The sequence below is a fragment of the Tamandua tetradactyla genome, chromosome 8 (genome assembly GCF_023851605.1).
Source record: "Tamandua tetradactyla isolate mTamTet1 chromosome 8, mTamTet1.pri, whole genome shotgun sequence".
NCBI classification, from domain to species: Eukaryota; Metazoa; Chordata; class Mammalia; order Pilosa; family Myrmecophagidae; genus Tamandua; species Tamandua tetradactyla.
The window spans coordinates 111,585,880-111,605,358 of NC_135334.1; the positions used below are offsets into that span (position 1 = coordinate 111,585,880).

Below are 19,479 nucleotides of genomic sequence, written 5' to 3' on the forward strand. Positions count from 1 at the left end.
TATATCTTCTTTGGAGAAATATCTATTTAAGTATTTTGCTCATTTTTAATTGGGTTGTTTGTTTTTTTTCTTGTTGAGTTGTAGGATTTCTTTATATATTCTGGATATTAAATGCTTATCAGATGTGTGGTTTACAAATATTTTCTCCTATTGTTTAGTTTGTGATTCTACCTTCATGATAAAGTCCCTTGATGCACAAGTGCTTTGAATTTTAAGGTCCCATTTATGTATTTTTCCCCCTTGTTGCTTGTGCTTTAGGTGTAAAGCCTAAAAAACCATTGACTAATATAAGGTCTGAAGTTGCTGCCTTATGTATTTTTCTAGAAGTGATATAATTCTGGCTCTTATATTTAGGTATTTGATCCATGTGGAGTTAATTGTTGTATATAATCTGAGGTAGTGCTTCAGCATCATTCGTTTGCAAAAGGAAATCCAGTTTTCCTAGCAACATTTGTTGAAGAGACTCTTCTTTCCCAATTGCATGGTCTTTGCCCCCTTGTCAAAATGCAGCTGGCCATAAATGTGAGATTTGATTTCATTGGTCTATATTCCTGTCCTTGTTCCAGTACCATGCTGTTTTGATTATTGTGATTTTGTAATATGTTTTAAGATCAGGAGGAGTAAGTTGTTCAATTTTGTTCTTTTTTAAAATGGCTTTTTCTATTCAGGGCTCTTACCCTTCCATAAAAAAAATTGATGATTGGCTCTTCTATTTCTGCAAAAGATATTGTTGGAATTTTTATTGGGATTTTGTTGAATCTGTTAGAATTGACATCTTAACAATATTTAGTCTTCCAACCCATGAACATAGAATGTCTTTCCATATATTTAGGTTTCTTTTAGCAATGTTTTATAGTTTGCTGAATACAAGTCCTTTGCATCCTTAGTTATAATAAGTTATAATAATATTATTCCTGGATATTTGATTTTTAGTTGCTATTGTAAATGGACCTTTTTTTTTTAACTTCTTTTTCTGATTGTCCATTACTTGTATGTAGAAACTGCTGATTTTTGTGTATTCATTTTGTACCCCACCATTTTGCTGAATTCATTTATTAGCTCTAGGAACTTTGCTGTGGAGTTTCTCAGGATTTTCTGTATATAGGATCCTATCATCTGCAAATAGGGAAGGTTTTCCTTCTTTCTTTCCAATTTAGATGCTTTTTATTTCAGTCTTTCCCAGCCAAAAAAAAAGGGCCAGGGACCCACAAAGGGAGGTGCAGTGGCTTTAGATTGTCCTGGGGAGGGACTGAGAGAGGGAAAAGCCGAGAGAAGTACCAAGAGCTTCTTCCACAGCCCCCAAAGCTCTGCTTTCTTGACTGAGCCTCCTCCCAGCCCATGCAGCCCTTCAGCTCCCCTCTGCAGCTATGAGAAAGCACACTTTAAGTCTGCTCCCCTGCCTTTGTCAGTGGTGGGTTAGAACAATGCCCTCAGAGCCAAGCCCCAGAGATCCAAAGTAGCTAATCAAAAGATGTGATGAGCCATTGGCTCATGACTCGTCCCCTCCTACTCCCCATCCCTGGATCTTGGGGACGTGGATTTTTTTATGTCCCTTTCTGTCACTAACAAAGTAGGCCAGGGCCAGTCCCCGCTGCAGTCTGCTGTGCAAGTGGGGGATGGGCACCGGTAACAGCCATGCAGAGAGAGCATTGTATTGGCATTTACTGTAATTTCCTCCCACTCTTCCCTGGATACTGTACTCCTGGACTCTGGAGTTTCAAAGTAGTCAGTTCAGGCAGTTTTTGGCTGCTTAATTGTTGTTCTGATGGAGGGATGATTCTTTGAGCTTCCTACTCTGCCATTTTCCCCCAGTTCCTCTGAATTTAAATTTTAAATTGCAATTTCAATAGGTACAGTATCCTGCGAGGTTTCCATGGCTTAATTATCATTAAATAAAATGATTTCTCCAAAATCGACATTCGTACATGCTGAATCTTTCTACATTCTATATTCTACAGACATTCCATGGTTCTCTGTGGAATAAATGATTAGTAAGTGATCTGATTCTTTCTGATCATTGATTTTTTTTCCTGGAACATTCATATAAGGATCTTTTCTGCCCATATGTTTTTCTCAGTCTTCATATTTTTTGTTAAGAACTAAAACATGTGGTGACTAATGATGGGGATGGGGATGTTGGTAACAGGATATTGGTGTTGGCATTTTAGTAAATCCTGTTTTCAATTATTGCCAACCATCAGGCAAGGAACAAACCAATCTGTCTCTTTAATATGTTTACATGAGAGTACAGGTCACCTACCTCAGCCTTCTCTAATCAAGGATATTGTGGTGATTGGATTACTGTGCAATCCTTACAGGTGCTTTCATAATGGAATACTATAGCCATTTTACAAAACCAAGGACCTGTGCTTTTGTTTTGAAGATTCCAATATAGTTTTGGAAAATGTATGTAAGGGGGAGGAGAGTGTTGGAAGAGAAGGGAGGGAGTTTCCATATGCTGAATCCAAGGTTTGACCTATGGATTCAGATTTTAGCAATTCATAAGCTTGTCTCAATATCAAATACTCTGGTGAAGGATGCTTGAGGCAATGGGATTATATTAACTAATGGTGTTGAAAACACAGATTTAATCTTTGAAAACTCTTATTATTTGAAACTCATCCTAAAACATGTACACATTATTCATGTTATCTATCATCTCCCCATTTCTCTTACATTTATTTTCAGTCTTTTTCTATAATAAGTTGACTTTTCTCTTTGAATTTTTATGTAATTCAACCCATGATCCTTAAATGCGACCAAAACCTTTTCTATTTCCTACCTAAGAGAAATCTTTTGAAATGCGTCAGTCCCTAAACTCCAGAATACACCCAACCCAGTGATCACATTTCTCGTAATCCAAAACATATGGTCATCTTTTAAAGATACAGTGTCCAGACCTTCAAGGACATCTTGATATTTTTGTGACCATATTTATGGCCACAGTTCGTGGATTTCTACCAATATCACACTTCTTCTGGTAACCTCTGATGGCCGCTTTCCTTAATGTTCCAGTTTCCTTAATTTTGATTAAAATTCTAGCCGACCCATCAGTGAATTTGGCAATTAGAAATGAATATCACAGAATCATTCAATGCTCTTTTGCCATCATTTTTTTGGTTACCTTGAAAAAACTATAAACTTTGAGGGGCTACATGAACATGCAAATATGAGAAAATGCGGAAGGCCATGTAACTAGAAATACACAGTACTAAACTTTTTCTAATTGCTCCTTACAGGAGACCAAGACTCATCCATGGATTCCAGTGGGAGGGCCCATACCACTCATGGATCTGAATCAGCTGGTGAGTTTGAGCCCTGTTTCTCATTTACTGTTATAGTCATTGAATCTGCTGGTTATTAATGAAGTATGAGTTTGTGACTCTATAAAAATGGTTCTCGAACTTTTTTTAGCATGCATCAGAACCACCAAGAGGGCTTATTAAGTTACATTTCTGGGCCCCACTGTTAGAATTTCTGACTCAATAGGTCTAGGATAGAACCAAAGCATTTGTATTTCTAAGTTCCCTCGTGGTGCCGATATTGCTGAGACAGGGACTACACTTTGAAAACTACTACTCTGTAAAAAGTCTTCTGAAAAGATCAGAAAGAATTCAAATAGGGTCTCAATTCAACATTGCTTAACATTTTTTATAGAGTGACTACAAACATGGGTTTTGGAGTAAAAATGGCCTCAAGCACCTTCACATATTAACAGGACAAGATGCTTAAAAGATTTGAGACTCAGTTTCCTAACCAATAAAATTGGGATGAAAACAATTGTCACAGGCCATTGTTTTAAAAAGACAAAATAATAGAATACATGTAAAGTGTTTAGCCTCATCCCTGGCACATGGTAATAATAGCTACTACGTTTTGAAAACTTATAGTGTACCAAGGCACTGTTCTAAATATTTCACATGTATTAGGTTGGAACATATGAAACTGTGATTTCTCTGGGTCGAGAATAGTCAAATATCAGCTATTTCATATGGTTCATCAATTATCATTCAATCATCCTACATACCCTGCAACATATGTAAGTACCATTATTATACCCATATTACAGATGAGGAAACTACAGCTCTGAGAAGGTAAAAAACTTGGTGGAGTTGGCATGACCTGTGAGTGGTAGAGCCAGGTTTGAAGTCCAGGGAGTATCACATTTGCCTCTCCTAGGCATGGTCTGGAGGAAGGACTCGAAGATAACCACAATTAATGCCAGCATGCATTGTTCAATGGATTGTAGTTTGCTGTGGCTCAGATCACATCCCTGGAAACATTACTGACAGGAGGCAGATTTACTTGTGACCTTTAAGGCTGGTGGAAAGACTCCTACCACTGCTGACCTACCATCTTCTCCCTTATCATTGCAAATCCAGGTGAACACATGCAAATAATTCCATACAAATTACTGCCTCCACCTTCATGCTTAAATTGAGACTAGGATTGCCTCCAGGTTTAAATGTTCACACATTTAAAGCAATTACAAAGATTGGCATTTATATGATGGCTTCAGTAATAACCTTTTATGTGAACCCAGAGAGGTAAGGCCTCCTTAGAAATGGTTCTAATGTAAGAAATAAAAGCCTTTCTGGAGACCTTGGGTAGAGTACCTCAGCTTTCCCAACTTCAGTGTCCTTATTTATTAAAAGGAGGTCAGAGCACCTGTGCTGGTTACCTGCAAGAGATCTGTGAGAAGCTAAAGGTATCAGGAATGTGAAAATATTTTGGAAAATGGTAGTTTTATTATTATTAATTGACAAATCTTCACATACATATATTCCATACATGGTGTAATCAATGGCTCACAGTAGCATCACATAATTGTGTATTCATCGCCATGATCATTTTTAGAACATTTGCATCACTCCAGGAAAAGAAATTAAAAGAGAAAAGAAAAAACTCATACATCCCATATCCTTTAGCCCTCCCTCTCACTGACCACTAGTAGTTCAATTTACCCAATTTATTTTACCCCTTAACCCCCCATTACTTATTTATTTTTTATCCATATTTTTTTACTCATCTGTCCATACCCTGGATAAAAGGAGCATTAGACAAAAGGTTTTCACAATCACACAGTCACATTGTGAAAGTTATATCTTTAGGGTGGTGCAACGGTGGCTCAGTGGAAGAATTCTTGCCTGCCATGCCAGAGACCCAGGTTCATATCCTGGTGCCTGCCCATGCGGGAAAAAAAAAAAAAAGGTTAAATCTTTATACAGTTGTCTTCAAGAATCAAGACTACTGGAACATAGCTCAACAGTTTCAGATACTTCCCTCCAGCTACTCCAATACACCATAAACTAAAAAGGGATATCTATGTTATGCTTAAGAATAACCTCCAGGTTAACTTCTCAAATCTGTTTGAAATCCCTCAGCCACTGAAACTTTATTTTGTCTTATTTCTCTTTTCCCCCTTTGGTCAAGAAGGTTATCTCAAGTCTCCTGATGCTGGATCTCAGCTCATCTCAGGAGTTCTGTCCCACGTTGTCAGGGAGATTTACACCCCTGGGAGTCATGTCCCATGGAGTAGGCAGCAGGGGGTGAGGGGAGCAGTGAGTTCATTTGCTGAGTTGGCTGACAGAGAGAGAGCCCACATCTGAGCAATAAAAGAGTTTTCTAGGGGTGACTCTTAGGCATAATTATGAGTAGGCTTAGCCTGTCCTTTGTGAAAAAGTTTCATAAGGATGAACCCCAAGATCGAGGGCTTGGCCTATTGATTTGGTTGTCCCCACTGCTTATAAACTATCAGAAATTCTCCAAATAGGGAAGTTGAATATTACCTCCTTTGCCTCCAGCCTCCCAAGGGGATTTTGCAAATCATTCTTTATTCACTGTCCAAATCACTGTGGGATATATCGGGGCATCATACTAACCTGGACAAATCAACAAGATCTCACATCCTATTCAAGATTCCATGTACCTATGGTGTTCAACTAAACTGACTGCACAATTTAATGACTGTTAAATTAGATAATGCACTACCCAAAATATAAATTTCACACCAAATAAACATCTCTCCCTTTGGTCTCACATAGAAATTGAAGCTTTAAAATATGAATGATGTCATCCTTCATGCTGTTTTCTGCTCTACCCTAGTCCTATCCAGATCAGCTCCATTCATATCTCTACTCAAATTCTGATCACTTTTTCAACGGTTTTAAACATTTCCTGTCTGGGGTAGTGCTGACTTTCATAGCTTCAGGGTAGAATTATTATTAAAAGGCATGTTTTCTAAAATCAAGGGACCCTTGGGTACTTTAGGTGTGGTCTGACAAGTAGCCCAGACGTCACCCAGGGGCATCTAGGAAATGCAGACTCTCTGGCTAGTCCCAGACCTACTGAATCAGGATCTGCCTTTTAACAAGACCCACCCACCCCCACCACCACCACACACACACACAGGGATTTGTCTGCACATTGAAGAGTGAGAAGCTGTCCTAGACTATTTTTCTTGCAGTTGAAGCCAGTTGAATTATCTCTGTGCACAAATCTCAAATTTGATCTCATCTCCGCAACTGGAGAGTCAAGTGCACATCTTTGTGGAACTTGCCTTACCAGACAGCCCTACCCTGGCTGGGTTTGCAGACCTTTAGGCCTGCTGTATCTCATCTCTCCACTTCGGCTTTTGCTTGCAGTGAGAATCAGGTGGGCGGGAGCTGGCCTCTTTTGTTTACCCTCCTGTGCAGGTGTCTATTGTTGAAGCAGGAGGCTTCTTCTTCTTCTCCACACACCCAGCTCTTTCCTTGCTGCGAGCACTTTTTGTTGAAAATCAAAAGGAAGAGATTATGTTCCACTAAAACCCTCCATTTCAAATATCAAGCACTGATGCGAGTCCGAGAAAAACCTGAGAGAGTGAGTGTGCCTCTTAGGTGAATTTCAAGGCCAAATGTCTCCAATTTGGGTAGCCAATATCCCAGAACTTGTATGGGTGAAAACCTGCCAATGACTAGGTGTCCTGGGGGGTGGGGAAGGAAAGCGTCTTGAACGCCTTCTGGTGTTGGAGAAGGAAGAGGCTGCTGTCACAATGGGATAGGATATGTTGAAATGGCCAAGCATCTGGTAAGAATTTGTTTTGACCCATTTTCAGTTTAACAAAAACATCAAATTGCATAAACGGGAGCCATCCTGCTCCACATCGCATTGTAATCAATCGGCTATGCACTGTCTGAAGTTTGATTCCCTGAGGAAATCCTTTCATTCAATACCTTCGTCCTCCATTGATGAGCCAAGCAGACTTCCCTGGTTTTCTGTTGTTGTGTCTTTTGTTGTTCTCACCTTGGAGGTGTTTAGGATTCTGCAGTGGGTAAAAAAGGAGTACATTTTAGTGGGAAATTTTCAAATTTTGTTTGGAAGTAGTGGAGGAAGCAAAAAAAAAAATGAAGTTTTAACCGAAGATAGTCTCGTCACAAGATATCTTAGGAGTTTCTTTTAAAATACGATCTTTTCTCATTTTGATGAGTCCCCTGTTCTGACTTGTGAATTCTCTTCCTTCTAGTTTGAGACTTTAAAAAAAAAAACTTATTTTGGAATAATTTCAGACTTATAGGACAATTGCAAAAATAATACAAAATTCCTACAGAGAATCCCAACATAGCCCCCACCCAGATAACCAGCATTGAGTTTTTGTTTGTTTGCTTCCTTATTTTTTGTTTTTAGCCATGGAAAATGTTCATTCTTCTAAGAACAAGACAATGATTCACTAATGTATTCGCAGGGCTCAAACAGGGTGATTTTTTCATAGACAGAGAAGAGCCATTGCCCCCCCACCCCCATGCTTATATTTGCTTCTGTGAAGACATTGGATGTGATTTTTAGATAGGCGTTGGTCTTTCTAAAGCATATGGATCCCAAAAAAAAGAGACACACACACAAAAAACCAGGGAAGTCTGTTTGGCTAATAAGCAGATTTGTTAGGTCTGAGATGTGGCCTGAGATTCTGAATCCCTAGCAAGCTCCTAAGTGCTAAGTTGGCTGGTTTGTGGGCCACACCTTGAGAAGCAAGGCCTTAAAAAAGACATAAAAATAACTACGACTCAGCTACCATGATTGTATACTTCCATGAACCTCTGTAAAATTAGGAAATGGAGTCTATCATTACCCCCATTATGTGAGTGAGAAAACTGAGACCTGAGAGGGCACCGTGAGCCCACAGGGCTAAAAAGAGGCAGAGTGAGGTTTCAAACCGAGGGCTGTCCACCACCTATGCCAAGGCCTTAAATACTGTACGACACTGCCGCTGGCAATGCTCATGTCCCTTGGAGAAAAACATTTCCAAACTTCAGCCTTAATTGAACCTCAGCCTCTTGAGGACAGATATCTTTTGTGTAACATTCTATAAACATCTGGGGTTTGAATCTATAAGTAGCTTTGCAGTGATGTAGAGTGTGGGATTGGCTCTGTGGACTGCTCCCTAAGGAATTCAGGGTTATGTTTTCTGAAGTTTAAGTGAGAGATGTTGTTTTTCCCCTTAGGACATTCACGTGGGAGTCAAGAAGGTGGGGCTAATACAACATCCGGTCCTATCAGGAAACCCCAAATTCCAGGTGAGTTTTGAGCTCTGAAGCAGAAAAAGATACTGAAATCAGGCCTCTCTGAATATCCAGAAAGAAAAAAAGAGACCACATTCTCCTGAAGGCCCAACCTTTGAATTGGATTGTTCCTCCTTACAAGTCAAGGGATGAATGAAAGCCCTACCTCGTGGTAGGAAAGCATGGAAGACTCTTCTCTTGTCCTTTCTGGGTCCCACAGATTGACTGAGCTGCTGTTCAGATCTTCCCCTGCCATATCCCTATGTTAGAACTGTCAGGTTAGTTACTAAACCTTCCATCCCAAATGAGTGATAACCCAGAAGACTCCATGTCATCCTGCATTCTTCCCATCCTGTTTTTTCAGGAGTGGAGAGTGTAATTCTTCTTTCATATTACAGGTAATAAGGAGATACAAGGGCATTTTTGTGTTGGGTGGAGTGAAAACATCTCTGGTCCTCAAACTACTTTTTCTTATGTCAACATCTGGACTGAATTTGGCAGGAGAATCTTTTCAGAAAGTGCTACATGTGCAGTGAAAGGGCTGGGATTCTTGAGTCTCCTGAGTGTCAAGATTTAAGGCATGAGATGCAAATTCTTTGTTTGGCTTGGGCTCAAAACTGAGCATTTGTGAAGGGGGATTGCAGAAAAGAAAAGTTTTCCTAGGGTTGTAAATTATCCTTTTAATTCTATCATCTTCAGAGGGCTCACAATGCATCCCTTGGGGGAAGGGAAGAATGCGGTGCAGGCTTGGTGCCCTTGCCTCAGCCTGCCTGAGTATACCTGGGGGCACAGTGTACAGAGAGAGGGGGTGGGCTGCCGGGGGCGGGGGGGGGGGGAGCAGTTTGCTATAATCAGGCAGTAGGGTTCTTCTGAGCTTCAGTGAGATGGTGGGGGGCTGGAAACCAGGGGGAAAGAACAGAAATGGTACCCCTCTGGTTGGCCTTTCCTCCCTTCTGACTCTACATCCTCACTCCCCACCCCACCGCCAAATTCACCTGACCAGATAGAGGTGGGGTGAAGGCAGCACAGAGAGGGAAATTGGAAGAAAACCAAGACTCCCCAAGAGAAGTGTAGAATGAATGACTTTCCATTTACTTCTTTTTCCTCTAGCCTTGGTTTATTATGCAAATGTGCAAGCCACTTTTCAATTGAATTTATTTAAGTTCAATTGAATTTATTTATGTTAAACCTTTTAGGCCCAGCTTTGAACATGTGCATAACATTTTATTAGTCCGTAAGTGATATATGGTTATTGAGGAAATGTTAAAAAATACAGCTAAACAAAAGGATGAAAATACAAATCACTTAGACTCTCAACATTCAGAAATCCCATGGCTACAAGTTTGATTTATGTCCTTCTTGCTGTTTTCAATGTAATTTATATACAAGAATGTAATTATACTGTTCTGTTGTTTAGTAAACTAATATTCTCTATGAATTGAACACAGCTTTCCATGTCATTAAATAGTCTTCCCCTGTATCATAATGCATAGTAGAATGCATGCACCTTAATTTATTTAACTATCCCATTACCATTGCATAATGGGTTGCTTCCAACTTCTGCTATTATATGTAGCCCAGTAATGAACATCTTTACAGCTAATTCTGAGTTCCTATAAATTCCTGAATCAAAAACTCTGAACATTTTGTTGCCAAATGACACTCTTTCATTTAAGAGTGTCCTTCTCCCCACACACTAGAATTTGACTTCATAATAAAATGCAAGACTGATGATCTTACACAGGAAAGAAATGTTCCTTTCAAAGGAAGTATACATTTCCTTTAGTCTGTTTAGCAAACATACCAAAGGCATTTAAGCAGATCATTCTATCCTTTCATAGAAACATGTTTCTCCTGGAGGGACTTGAAAATCCTGACTAATGATAAAAGCTCAAAACAAGAGATCTGATGGACAAACAGCTTTAGCAAAATTACCTTCAAGGATTATCTACCTATTGGCTGAGTCTTTTGGTCAAACCCGTCTGTAGTGTTTGTTTGGACCAGATCAGCTTTACCAAGTGCATGATTTTTTTTTTTTTTTTTTTAACAAAGCGTATTTCCAAAACTCACAAATATCTTTTGGTTCACTTACCCCAGAATGGCTGATCATCTTGGCATCCCTCTTGGCTCTGGCTTTGATTCTCGCAGTTTGCATCGCTGTCAACAGTCGAAGAAGGTAAGGGATTGCTCCTTGGAGCTTTGAATTTGGAAGGGTGTCATTTAAACTTAGGTTCTATGCCCTTGCTGCTCAGAGGGGCTCCTGGAACCAGCAGCCTCAGCATCCCAGGGAACTTATGAAAAATGCAGTATCTCGGGTCCCACCCCAGACCTCTACATTTAAACAAGATCCCGGGGATTTGTGTGCACAGTACAGTTTGAGAAGCCCTGCTCTGGTGCACTCTTTAGAGAAAGGTGATGCCTGTAATAATTTAGACTAACACTTATATTTATAAGTGGTTCAGTCTTCTGTGGGTCTCCATTTTTTCAAGTTTGAACTCCATGGCAACTCTATCTGTTGAAAGTTATAAAATATCACACCAGAAAGGTGATGAATGTATATACTCATAAGTTGATTCCTTAAAATATATTTATTGAGTGCATTCATGGTATGCAAAATTTGTATAAAGATTCAAGGATTCATAGTCCCTTTTGGCCATGTGGGGTTCGTGGAGCCTTTTAGAACCCATTATGTAAAGCAGGCATTAAGTTTTGGTTTTGCTTATTGCTTATTATTATTATTATTATTATTTGTAATGACACTATCTTCTGTTTTCTGGAAGCTGTTAGAAGCATTCAAGGTTTGGTCTAGGAAGTGCAACCCAGCAGTGGGTTTGATGAAGCCATGATGAGGGTGGTTTGGGGGGTTTTTCCTTAGGAAAGTCTGAATAAAGATCCTCACTTCTCCAGAACTGGCTGGTAGGCTGTTTTCACATCTTCAAATATCCTTCTTCCTCCCTACCTCAACTAAGGTTTGTAAGTTATTTACACAATACATACTTGGTTGAGCCATGACAGGGCTCCTGAAATAACACTGTCTAAAGTGAAGTGAAAGGAAACAGTCATTACAGGAACAGCGGAAAGGAACTTTTACAGGGTTACTCCAACAGTACACATCTAAATTTCCTACTCAGGATGCTTTAAAGATACAGTATTTTTCTCTGAGTATAGGAATGTCTAACCTGTTGTAAATGTCCTTTGAAGTTGCATTTCATAAGGTAAAAGGATCTTATTTCTTAGCAAGTGTGCCTTTGTCGTATTGCTAGATCATCTAATAAGCCAGAAAATGCCCTTCGGTCTTAAGGAAGATCTGCCATTTAGAGAGTTATTGAATCTTTTTGGTCTCCTTTTGCAGAACAGCAAATGGCTAATTCCAGTGCCATGTGCAGCCCATCCAATATCTCTAATTATCTGAGAAAATTAAATAGTGCCATTTTACACAAGTACAAACTAATAAAATGGGTACAAGTTAATTAAAGCCAAATAACTGTATTCCTAATCTAGACCTTTAAGAACAAAATTTTTAAAATTAGTCATGAGAGCCGAAAAAAATCTAGAAGGTGCCTATGACTTAATGAAAAGAGCTTTTTTTTTACTTGAACTTAAACACCGTGATTTGAGGGAGCCCTTACAAAGAGTCTTTATATTTCCCCTTGGCCTCCTTGTTTTCCCTTGGATTGCTTTTGCCTAATTAAATATGAATTTCCTATTGTGTGAAACCAGTCCTTTTGTTCCTGGCCCTAGAATGCACCCTTCTCCTCACATACACAGTTCCATAAGCTTTACAGATGTTGCCATAGAAACATTGGCCCTGGATGCTGTCGAGGTGGAAGGGGTGGGGGACTTCGGAGAAGTGTCTCAGCTGTCCCCAAGAGCAGCTGGGACCCATACGGTGGAGCTGGTCAGCACACACGTTGCTCCCCATTACGGCAACAGCAGAGAAGGCCCCCCACCCCCACCCCACTTCCCTCCTCCTCCTCCTCCTAAGACCGGCCGTCGCCCTGGAGACAGGCAAACGGGGACAAGCAGGATCAGGCACAGAGAGCGTCTCACTGGGAAAGTAGCTCCTTGGATGCCATAAATAACTATGCCCTGATTTGATGATTGAGAACAGATTTGCCACACAGCTAAAGGGCTGCACAGGCCCTGTAACATTCGCTTTGTTTTGAAAGCCACCAGCCCCTTTCTAATCCTCTTAAAAGGCCACAGCCTTTCTGCTTTGAGCATTCCATTTAAGAGAGAGACAGAATCCTATTTCATCAAAGAAAGTTCGATAGAAAAGTGAGGGCCTCCGCAGGCATTTGTTTGTCCAGCAAATACCTTTTGAGTGACTCCTGTGACTACCAGCACTGGTGACAAGGAAGGAAAGATAAAAATGAAAAGAGTACCTTCCCTTCCCTAAAAGAATCATGAGGTTTGGTGCCAGTTTGGCCTGTTGAATTTGAGTCAACTAACATTTACTGATGACAAACCCTATGCCAAGCCCTGTGACATGAATTCTGGTTAAAAGGTGAAAGTGGAAAAGTATTGGTCGCTGAAGTTGTTACCCAGGGATTGACTAAGAGCTGCTGTGATAAAGTCATCAGCAACTCGCATCATCATAAAGATCCTGATTTAGGCAGTTCTTAAGCTTTTCCCGCACTTCCTATAACCCACATCATCTTTCCTTGCTGTGCACTTCCAGGTAACTAGAGTCCTTGAATTGCAGCTTTTCAATGGAAATTATACTTTATTCACTCTCCCTAAGAGCAAACAATTTGTTGTAGGAGTTGGGTTGGTATGCATTGAGTAAGGTCCAAGAGGAAAAGTTCTTTCCCTTAAATGATCTATCAGAGTTGTTAAAATGTGAAGATTCTACCAGAGGAATGATAAGGAATATTTCTACTCTGAGAATTCACCAGTTTTTACTCTCAGGTCATCTTTCCTGTAACCTCAGAGGGCAGTCATCTACTCTCTGCTTGTTTGGCAGGTCCCATCTTATAAAGCGCCATGATTTAGAAATTTCTTCTTTCTCCTATGCTGCATTCTAGCTGGTTGTGATTTCTTCTCTCTCAAACTCGCTCTGCCCTCTAGAGCAGTACTATCCAATAGAACTTTCTGTGAGGATGAAATGTTGTACAGCTGCACTATGAAATTCAAGAACCACCAGCCCTGTGTGGCTATCCAGCACCTGAAATGTGGCTAGGGTGACTGAGGAACTGAAATTTTAATCTCATTTACTTTAGTTTAAATTCAAATAGCCACATCTGGCCAGTGGCTACTGTACTGGACAGCATAGCTCTAAAGCAATGCAAAATAACCCTCGGACTATCTGGAAGGACTCTCAAGTAGAAACAATGTGGGGCCAATTGTTAGGCTATCCCCTAACGCCCTTAAAATAAATTCTTCCCTGCTCTGGTTCCTAAATCCAACCCAACCTGCCCTCGCTGGCCTGGCAAGGGGCCAGCATGGCTCCTTCCATGTTGTGTGGCTGGTCTGTGTTCATGTAATGCCTAGGATTGAAAGGAAAGGGAAAGAAAGACAAGACAAAGTTGGGCAAAGACTTCTGACCTTGAAGTTTGGAAAATCTGAGTTGTGGCTCTGGCCCTGCCCTAACTAATGGGTGTCTTGGGACAATTTCCCTGAATCTCTGGCCCGGGTGATTTAAATAATGGAGAAGTTCTGCTATCCCTTCAGCTCTCACAGTCCTCTGTTAATTCCTATAATGCAGAAAAAAGAAAAAGTTAATTCTTGCCTTTTAAAAGGACTTATTAAATGTCCGGAGCACTACACATTGGGGTGAGTTATTTATGAAATCATTATCCTCCTGAAAGCACTCACAGAAATAATAGACACACATAAAGCCAAAGACAAAGGGGGGGGGGGGTGAGACAAAGCTCAAGCACAGCATTCCTTTGTTATATGTGTGGAGTGTAACACACTTGCAAAATCAGTTTCGTTTAAATAAAAACATTAACCCCCAACCTCCTTCATGCACAGACTTTTTAAAATGCTTATAAATCACTTTCCTGCATTAATCTCATTCAATTTTTCCACCGCCCATTAAGCAGGTAAATAGGAACCACCTTAATAAGACACTGTTTCCTCCAGAAGACACAGGATACTACCTGAGAATTTGAAATAAGGCGGCTTTCTACCTTTGATTTTTAAATCTTCTTCACATGATGCAAGGAAGTAGGTGGAAGTAGCTAGAAGAAAGAGTCAAAATCCATTTCATCTGGCTCTCATCGTATTACTAATTGTAGCCAGCACTACGTGAACGCTCATATTTCCTAGACACTGTTCTGAGTACTTGAGATACCTTTTTCATTAAATCCTTAAAACCACCCTGTGACAAAGGCACTGCTATTATCTTCATTTTTAGGCTTAGGGATTGAAGCCCAGAGAAGTTAAGTGACATGCCCATGGGCACCTATCTGGTTTGATAAAACTGGGACTCAAACTCAGACAGTCTCAAACCAACCTCCTTACTGCCACTAAATTGTGATTCAGTAAGGAAAGTTTTATGTGGATCTGGGACTGATGGATCCCTCAGTATGAGTTTCACCTTATCCAGCATATTCTTGTCATTTCTCAAAGTGATCAGACTTGGTGTCTCTCATTTGGTGTCTCTCATGTGGGAGGCGGCAGTGGGGATGTGAAAAGGCCATGGGGGTCAAGGTCAATTAAACTAAGCACTGTGTCTTCCATGAGTCTGGTACCTTCTCTGACTCTCGCTTTCTCTTTCAATCAAATGAGAAAGCTGCAATGTCTTCTAAGTCTGGAGTGGATCCCTTGTCTGAACATGGAGGCATGACAATGTTTAGCACGGTGTCGGGTCCTTAATGATCCTTTAAATGATCTGATCTGTACAGACCAAAGTCTGTGTAGAGGGGGAAGACCCAGCACAAACTAATAACACAATAGCAGATTCATTATGTTCCAAAATGACTGAATATTTTGCTTTTCTTTTGTTTTAATGATACATTTCCTCTTGGTGAAATTGTAGGTGGGACTGTCATTTCCAACCCAAAATGTATTAAGCCAGGCTTAGAGGTGCCACTCTCAAAGTCATTAAGGATGATGAGAATGTTTGCTTTTCTTCTTTGACTTTTTCCAAAATGGTGACCGCACCACCCCCTATTCATAATGTTTGGAAGGATGCCCATTTGCCTCCATTTTTTTCTTATCATTATTGCCTAAAACCCCAGATGTTTGGGTTCACCCACTTTGCGCTCCTCTTGACCATGCTCTGAGGTAACTGAGTTTCATCCTCTCCTCTCATGTACAGAGATGAAAAGCAAAGAACAAATGTGGGTGTAGAAGTAACAAGCAAAACTCATTTCCTATGGCCCTGGTTATATTAACAATTACAGCCAGCATCTCTTGAATATTTGCTCTATTCCAGATACTGTTCTAAATGCTTATCCAGGGCTTTCATTTCCTCACCCCACATCAGTTGTAAGAGCGACAAAATAATTGTTGTAAGAGCAAAAAAATAATAGCAATAGCAGACTCATTGATGAAGTGCCAGACTCTGTTTTGAGGGCTTTCCACCATCCTGTGAATTGATACTCTTCATAGCCTGATATTACCGAAGGGAAAACAGGCTCAGAGAGGTTGAGTGAGTCACTCCAGGTCACACAGTGGGTAAGGCATGTAGTCAGGACTAAAACCCAGCCCTTCTGAGCCCCTGCTCTTGACCATGTGGCCTGCTCAACCTACGGACTCCCCGCTCCCATGGATCTGCTCCACAATTAAGTAAGCTGCCCTCCACTCCTCTTTAAGCATCTTTAAGCCAGAGGACACAGGATATACTTCCCAGTTGAGGAGGTATACTTTCTTTCCCCAAACAAGAGATTAAAGTTTATGGCCTTGGCAGTCCTAGAAGAAATGGCCCATGACCATGAACAATAGAGGCTTTGTCTCTACAATTCTAAATATCCAGTGGCAAAGTGAGCAATTCCAACCTCAACTTCATACTGTTTCCAAATCTCCGATGGTTGGCAGCCCTGATAGAGCCATAGATCCGGGTAGAGCTCAGGCCTTGGCCATAAAAGCCTAGATTTGAATATTGACTCTTTCTTACCAGCTGATGACCTCAAGCAAGGAGTTACACCTCTCTGGGCCTCAGTTTCCCCTACTGTTTAATACGGAGAATAGCTGCTTTGCAGGATTATTATAAACATGACTTGAATTACATGTAACACACTTGGTATTCAAGAAGTGTCCAATCAGTGCTTGTCCATTTCCCCTCTTCTAATTTTGAGGTTCCGCACTGCAATTTTGCTTCTAAGCATAATCTTACTCCCCATATGGGTAACTGAAATCATGTTACAGGGGAAAAGGAAGCATTGTTTAGGTTGGGTGGGGTGAGGCAATGCTGTGACGGTACCAAGGACAAGATCAAGGTCATGCTTTTCCATAGAAGACCTTCTTCCGCATTTGAATCCTAAGTAACATTACTGAGCAATCTTAAAGTAACAGTAAACAGTTTTTCTCATGTTTAAACCTCCTGTATCCTGGGTGATATTACACTTCTCAAAAAATGTTGTTTCATTCTTCTCCGTACATTCAGTAATTACCTAGACAAAACCAACAAAGCGTTGACTGAAAGAGGAAGTAATGGGACTTCCTTGAATACACAAATCAGAATGATCTCTACCCCCATGCTGATGGTTTACTTGAGTCCTCTCAGAAACTGCTAAAGCACTTATAAAGGATCACACATCTCCATTACCTAGTATGGTGGAAGGAAAATGAGAACTTGAGTGTTGGAAAGACCAGGGTTTGAATCCGGGCTTGAGTGACCTGGGACATGTTACTGAATTTTCATGAGCACTGAGGGTTTCCCCACATATAAAAAAGCCATAATAATAGTACCTGGTTCCCAGGCGTGTGATCACTAATTCTCAAACTTGAGTATGCATCAGGATCTCCTCGTTCTACTCCCAACCTGGGCTTACTTAAACAAAGGTGCTGGACCCCTCTCCTAGAGTTTTCTGATTCACTTAGTCTGGTGTGGGGCTGAGAATTTGCATTTCTAACACGTTCCCAGGTGATGCTTTGCTGTGAGTCCAAAGAGCTTATTTTGAGAAATACTGGTTGAGAGTCAGTACGGTGAAATAGGGATAACACTGAGCACAGTGCTTGGCACACAGGGAGAGCAAAATAAACCACAGTGTGATGGCAAGGACAGCAAGGACAGTGGCAGTGATGATGGTGTCCTTGCACCCCTTTCTCATATGACTTTTCTTCTATTAGGTGTGGACAGAAGAAGAAGCTGGTAATTAACAGTGACAATGGAGCTGTGGGGGACAGAAAGCCCAGTGGACTCAACGGAGAGGCCAGCAAGTCGCAGGAAATGGTGCACTTGGTGAACAAAGAGCCGTCAGAGACCCCAGACCAGTTTATGACAGCTGACGAGACACGGAACCTGCAGAATGTGGACATGAAGATAGGGGTGTAACATCTCCACCATTATCTGGGAAAGAAACCACCATTGGAGACGTACGATCGTTACAGGGAGCTGGGACTGACACTTAACAGATGCAATGTGCTACTGATTGTTTTGTTGGGGGTCTTTTATTTAGCATAAAGTTTTCTACGCCTTTTTGTTTTTTGTCTTATTTTTTACAAGCCAGGTCCAATTTATAAAGAACAGCATTGCTTTCTGAAATGAGGGCCCAATGAATAATCAGCACGAAATTGACTGTTCCAGTTCCCACCTAGAGGCCTCTCACCCACTCAGGTTTGCTAGGGATGGCTTCTAACAAAAGTCACAAATACATCTGCCTGATCCCCAAATTTTGCCCCATTCCACCTTCTGGGTAGCATCCACCTCCTAAGGACATTCCCCAGGGCTAAGAGGAATTGGGCCCTGGGACAAAATTTGAATAGGTCCACGTTGCCCCTCTGCCAGCCCAACCCCTGGGTACAGCTTTCCAGTGGGGTGGGGGATCGGGATGTACTGGTTACACATCCCTTTCTCCAGACCCCTTGGAAATTTTTCAGATGCTTCTGGGAGACACCCAAAGGGTGAAGCTATTTATCTGTAGTAAGCTATTTATCTATATTTTTGAAATATTAAACCCTGAAGGTCCTTTGATCTGAATGATTTTTTTTTAATTACTTTGTCAGAGGCATAAAAGGGCTTAAACTGATCCATAATAAACATCTGTACTTCTGCCTCTTCAACCCTTGTGCTGTGATTCTTCATCTTCTAAACCAGTAAGGTCTGGGTCCCCATAGCCAATCAGGGAGATTGACCCTCAGAGCCCCTAACCACACCCCCAACCCCCTGCCCTTCAAACTCACTCGGCCAAATCTCGTAGATCAAGGAAGACAGTACTGTTTCATTTTTGAGGTCGTCCCAAGGCTTTCTGTCCTGTCCTATAACTACAACTGTGGGAGGAGGAGCGTCCGTGTCTTAATAGCCAACCTCCTCTCCCTGAAAGGGATTTGCAAAGACATATTAAATTTGCAGGACCTACCATTTGTGGGGTCTCATTTCATAGACACTGACCCTACCAGTGATGTCCAAAATGTAATATGAAAATGCCTTTTGACGACTTGTAATAAAAAGAGAAGCCAATGGAAGTGAAAGAGAATGTGGACAGTGGCCAACTGATGGGCACATGTCTGCATTGGTGAAGGTGGAGTGGGCACAGTAGACCCTGTTCAAATATTTTATTTTTGCATTTATTTATACTTTATCAAGCCAGTTGTCTCCATTCTTCCTGAGGCAGTCTTCCTGATTGCTACTTGGGACAAGTTAAATTCCTGAAGAATCCCTCAAAAGATTACAAGACTTCCCACAATTGGAATCTTATCATCAGACAGGCAGATTTATGGCCAAAGTAGAGAATAATGACCTAAGCTCTTGACCTCATATTTTCCCCTACTAGGCAAGACCTTGTGGGCTTTAAACAGCCTGGAGGGCCCATTGGTCCTGGAACTTCCAAAG

At 41.0% G+C, this 19,479-nt stretch overlaps 1 protein-coding gene across 14 annotated transcripts in view; it reads left to right on the top strand.

The window, feature by feature from the left end:
- CD44 (CD44 molecule (IN blood group)) overlaps positions 1–18,128 on the top strand; it is an 87,143-nt gene extending 69,015 nt beyond the window's left edge. For all 14 annotated transcript variants that reach the window (XM_077114395.1, XM_077114394.1, XM_077114397.1 and 11 more), the window contains 4 exons: positions 3,240–3,305; positions 8,481–8,552; positions 10,635–10,713; positions 17,778–18,128. In XM_077114395.1, the coding sequence (XP_076970510.1) occupies positions 3,240–3,305; positions 8,481–8,552; positions 10,635–10,713; positions 17,778–17,982 (422 nt within the window). In that variant the 3' untranslated portion in view covers positions 17,983–18,128. The remainder of the gene's footprint in view (positions 1–3,239; positions 3,306–8,480; positions 8,553–10,634; positions 10,714–17,777) is intronic.
- Positions 18,129–19,479: the final 1,351 nt, after the last annotated feature.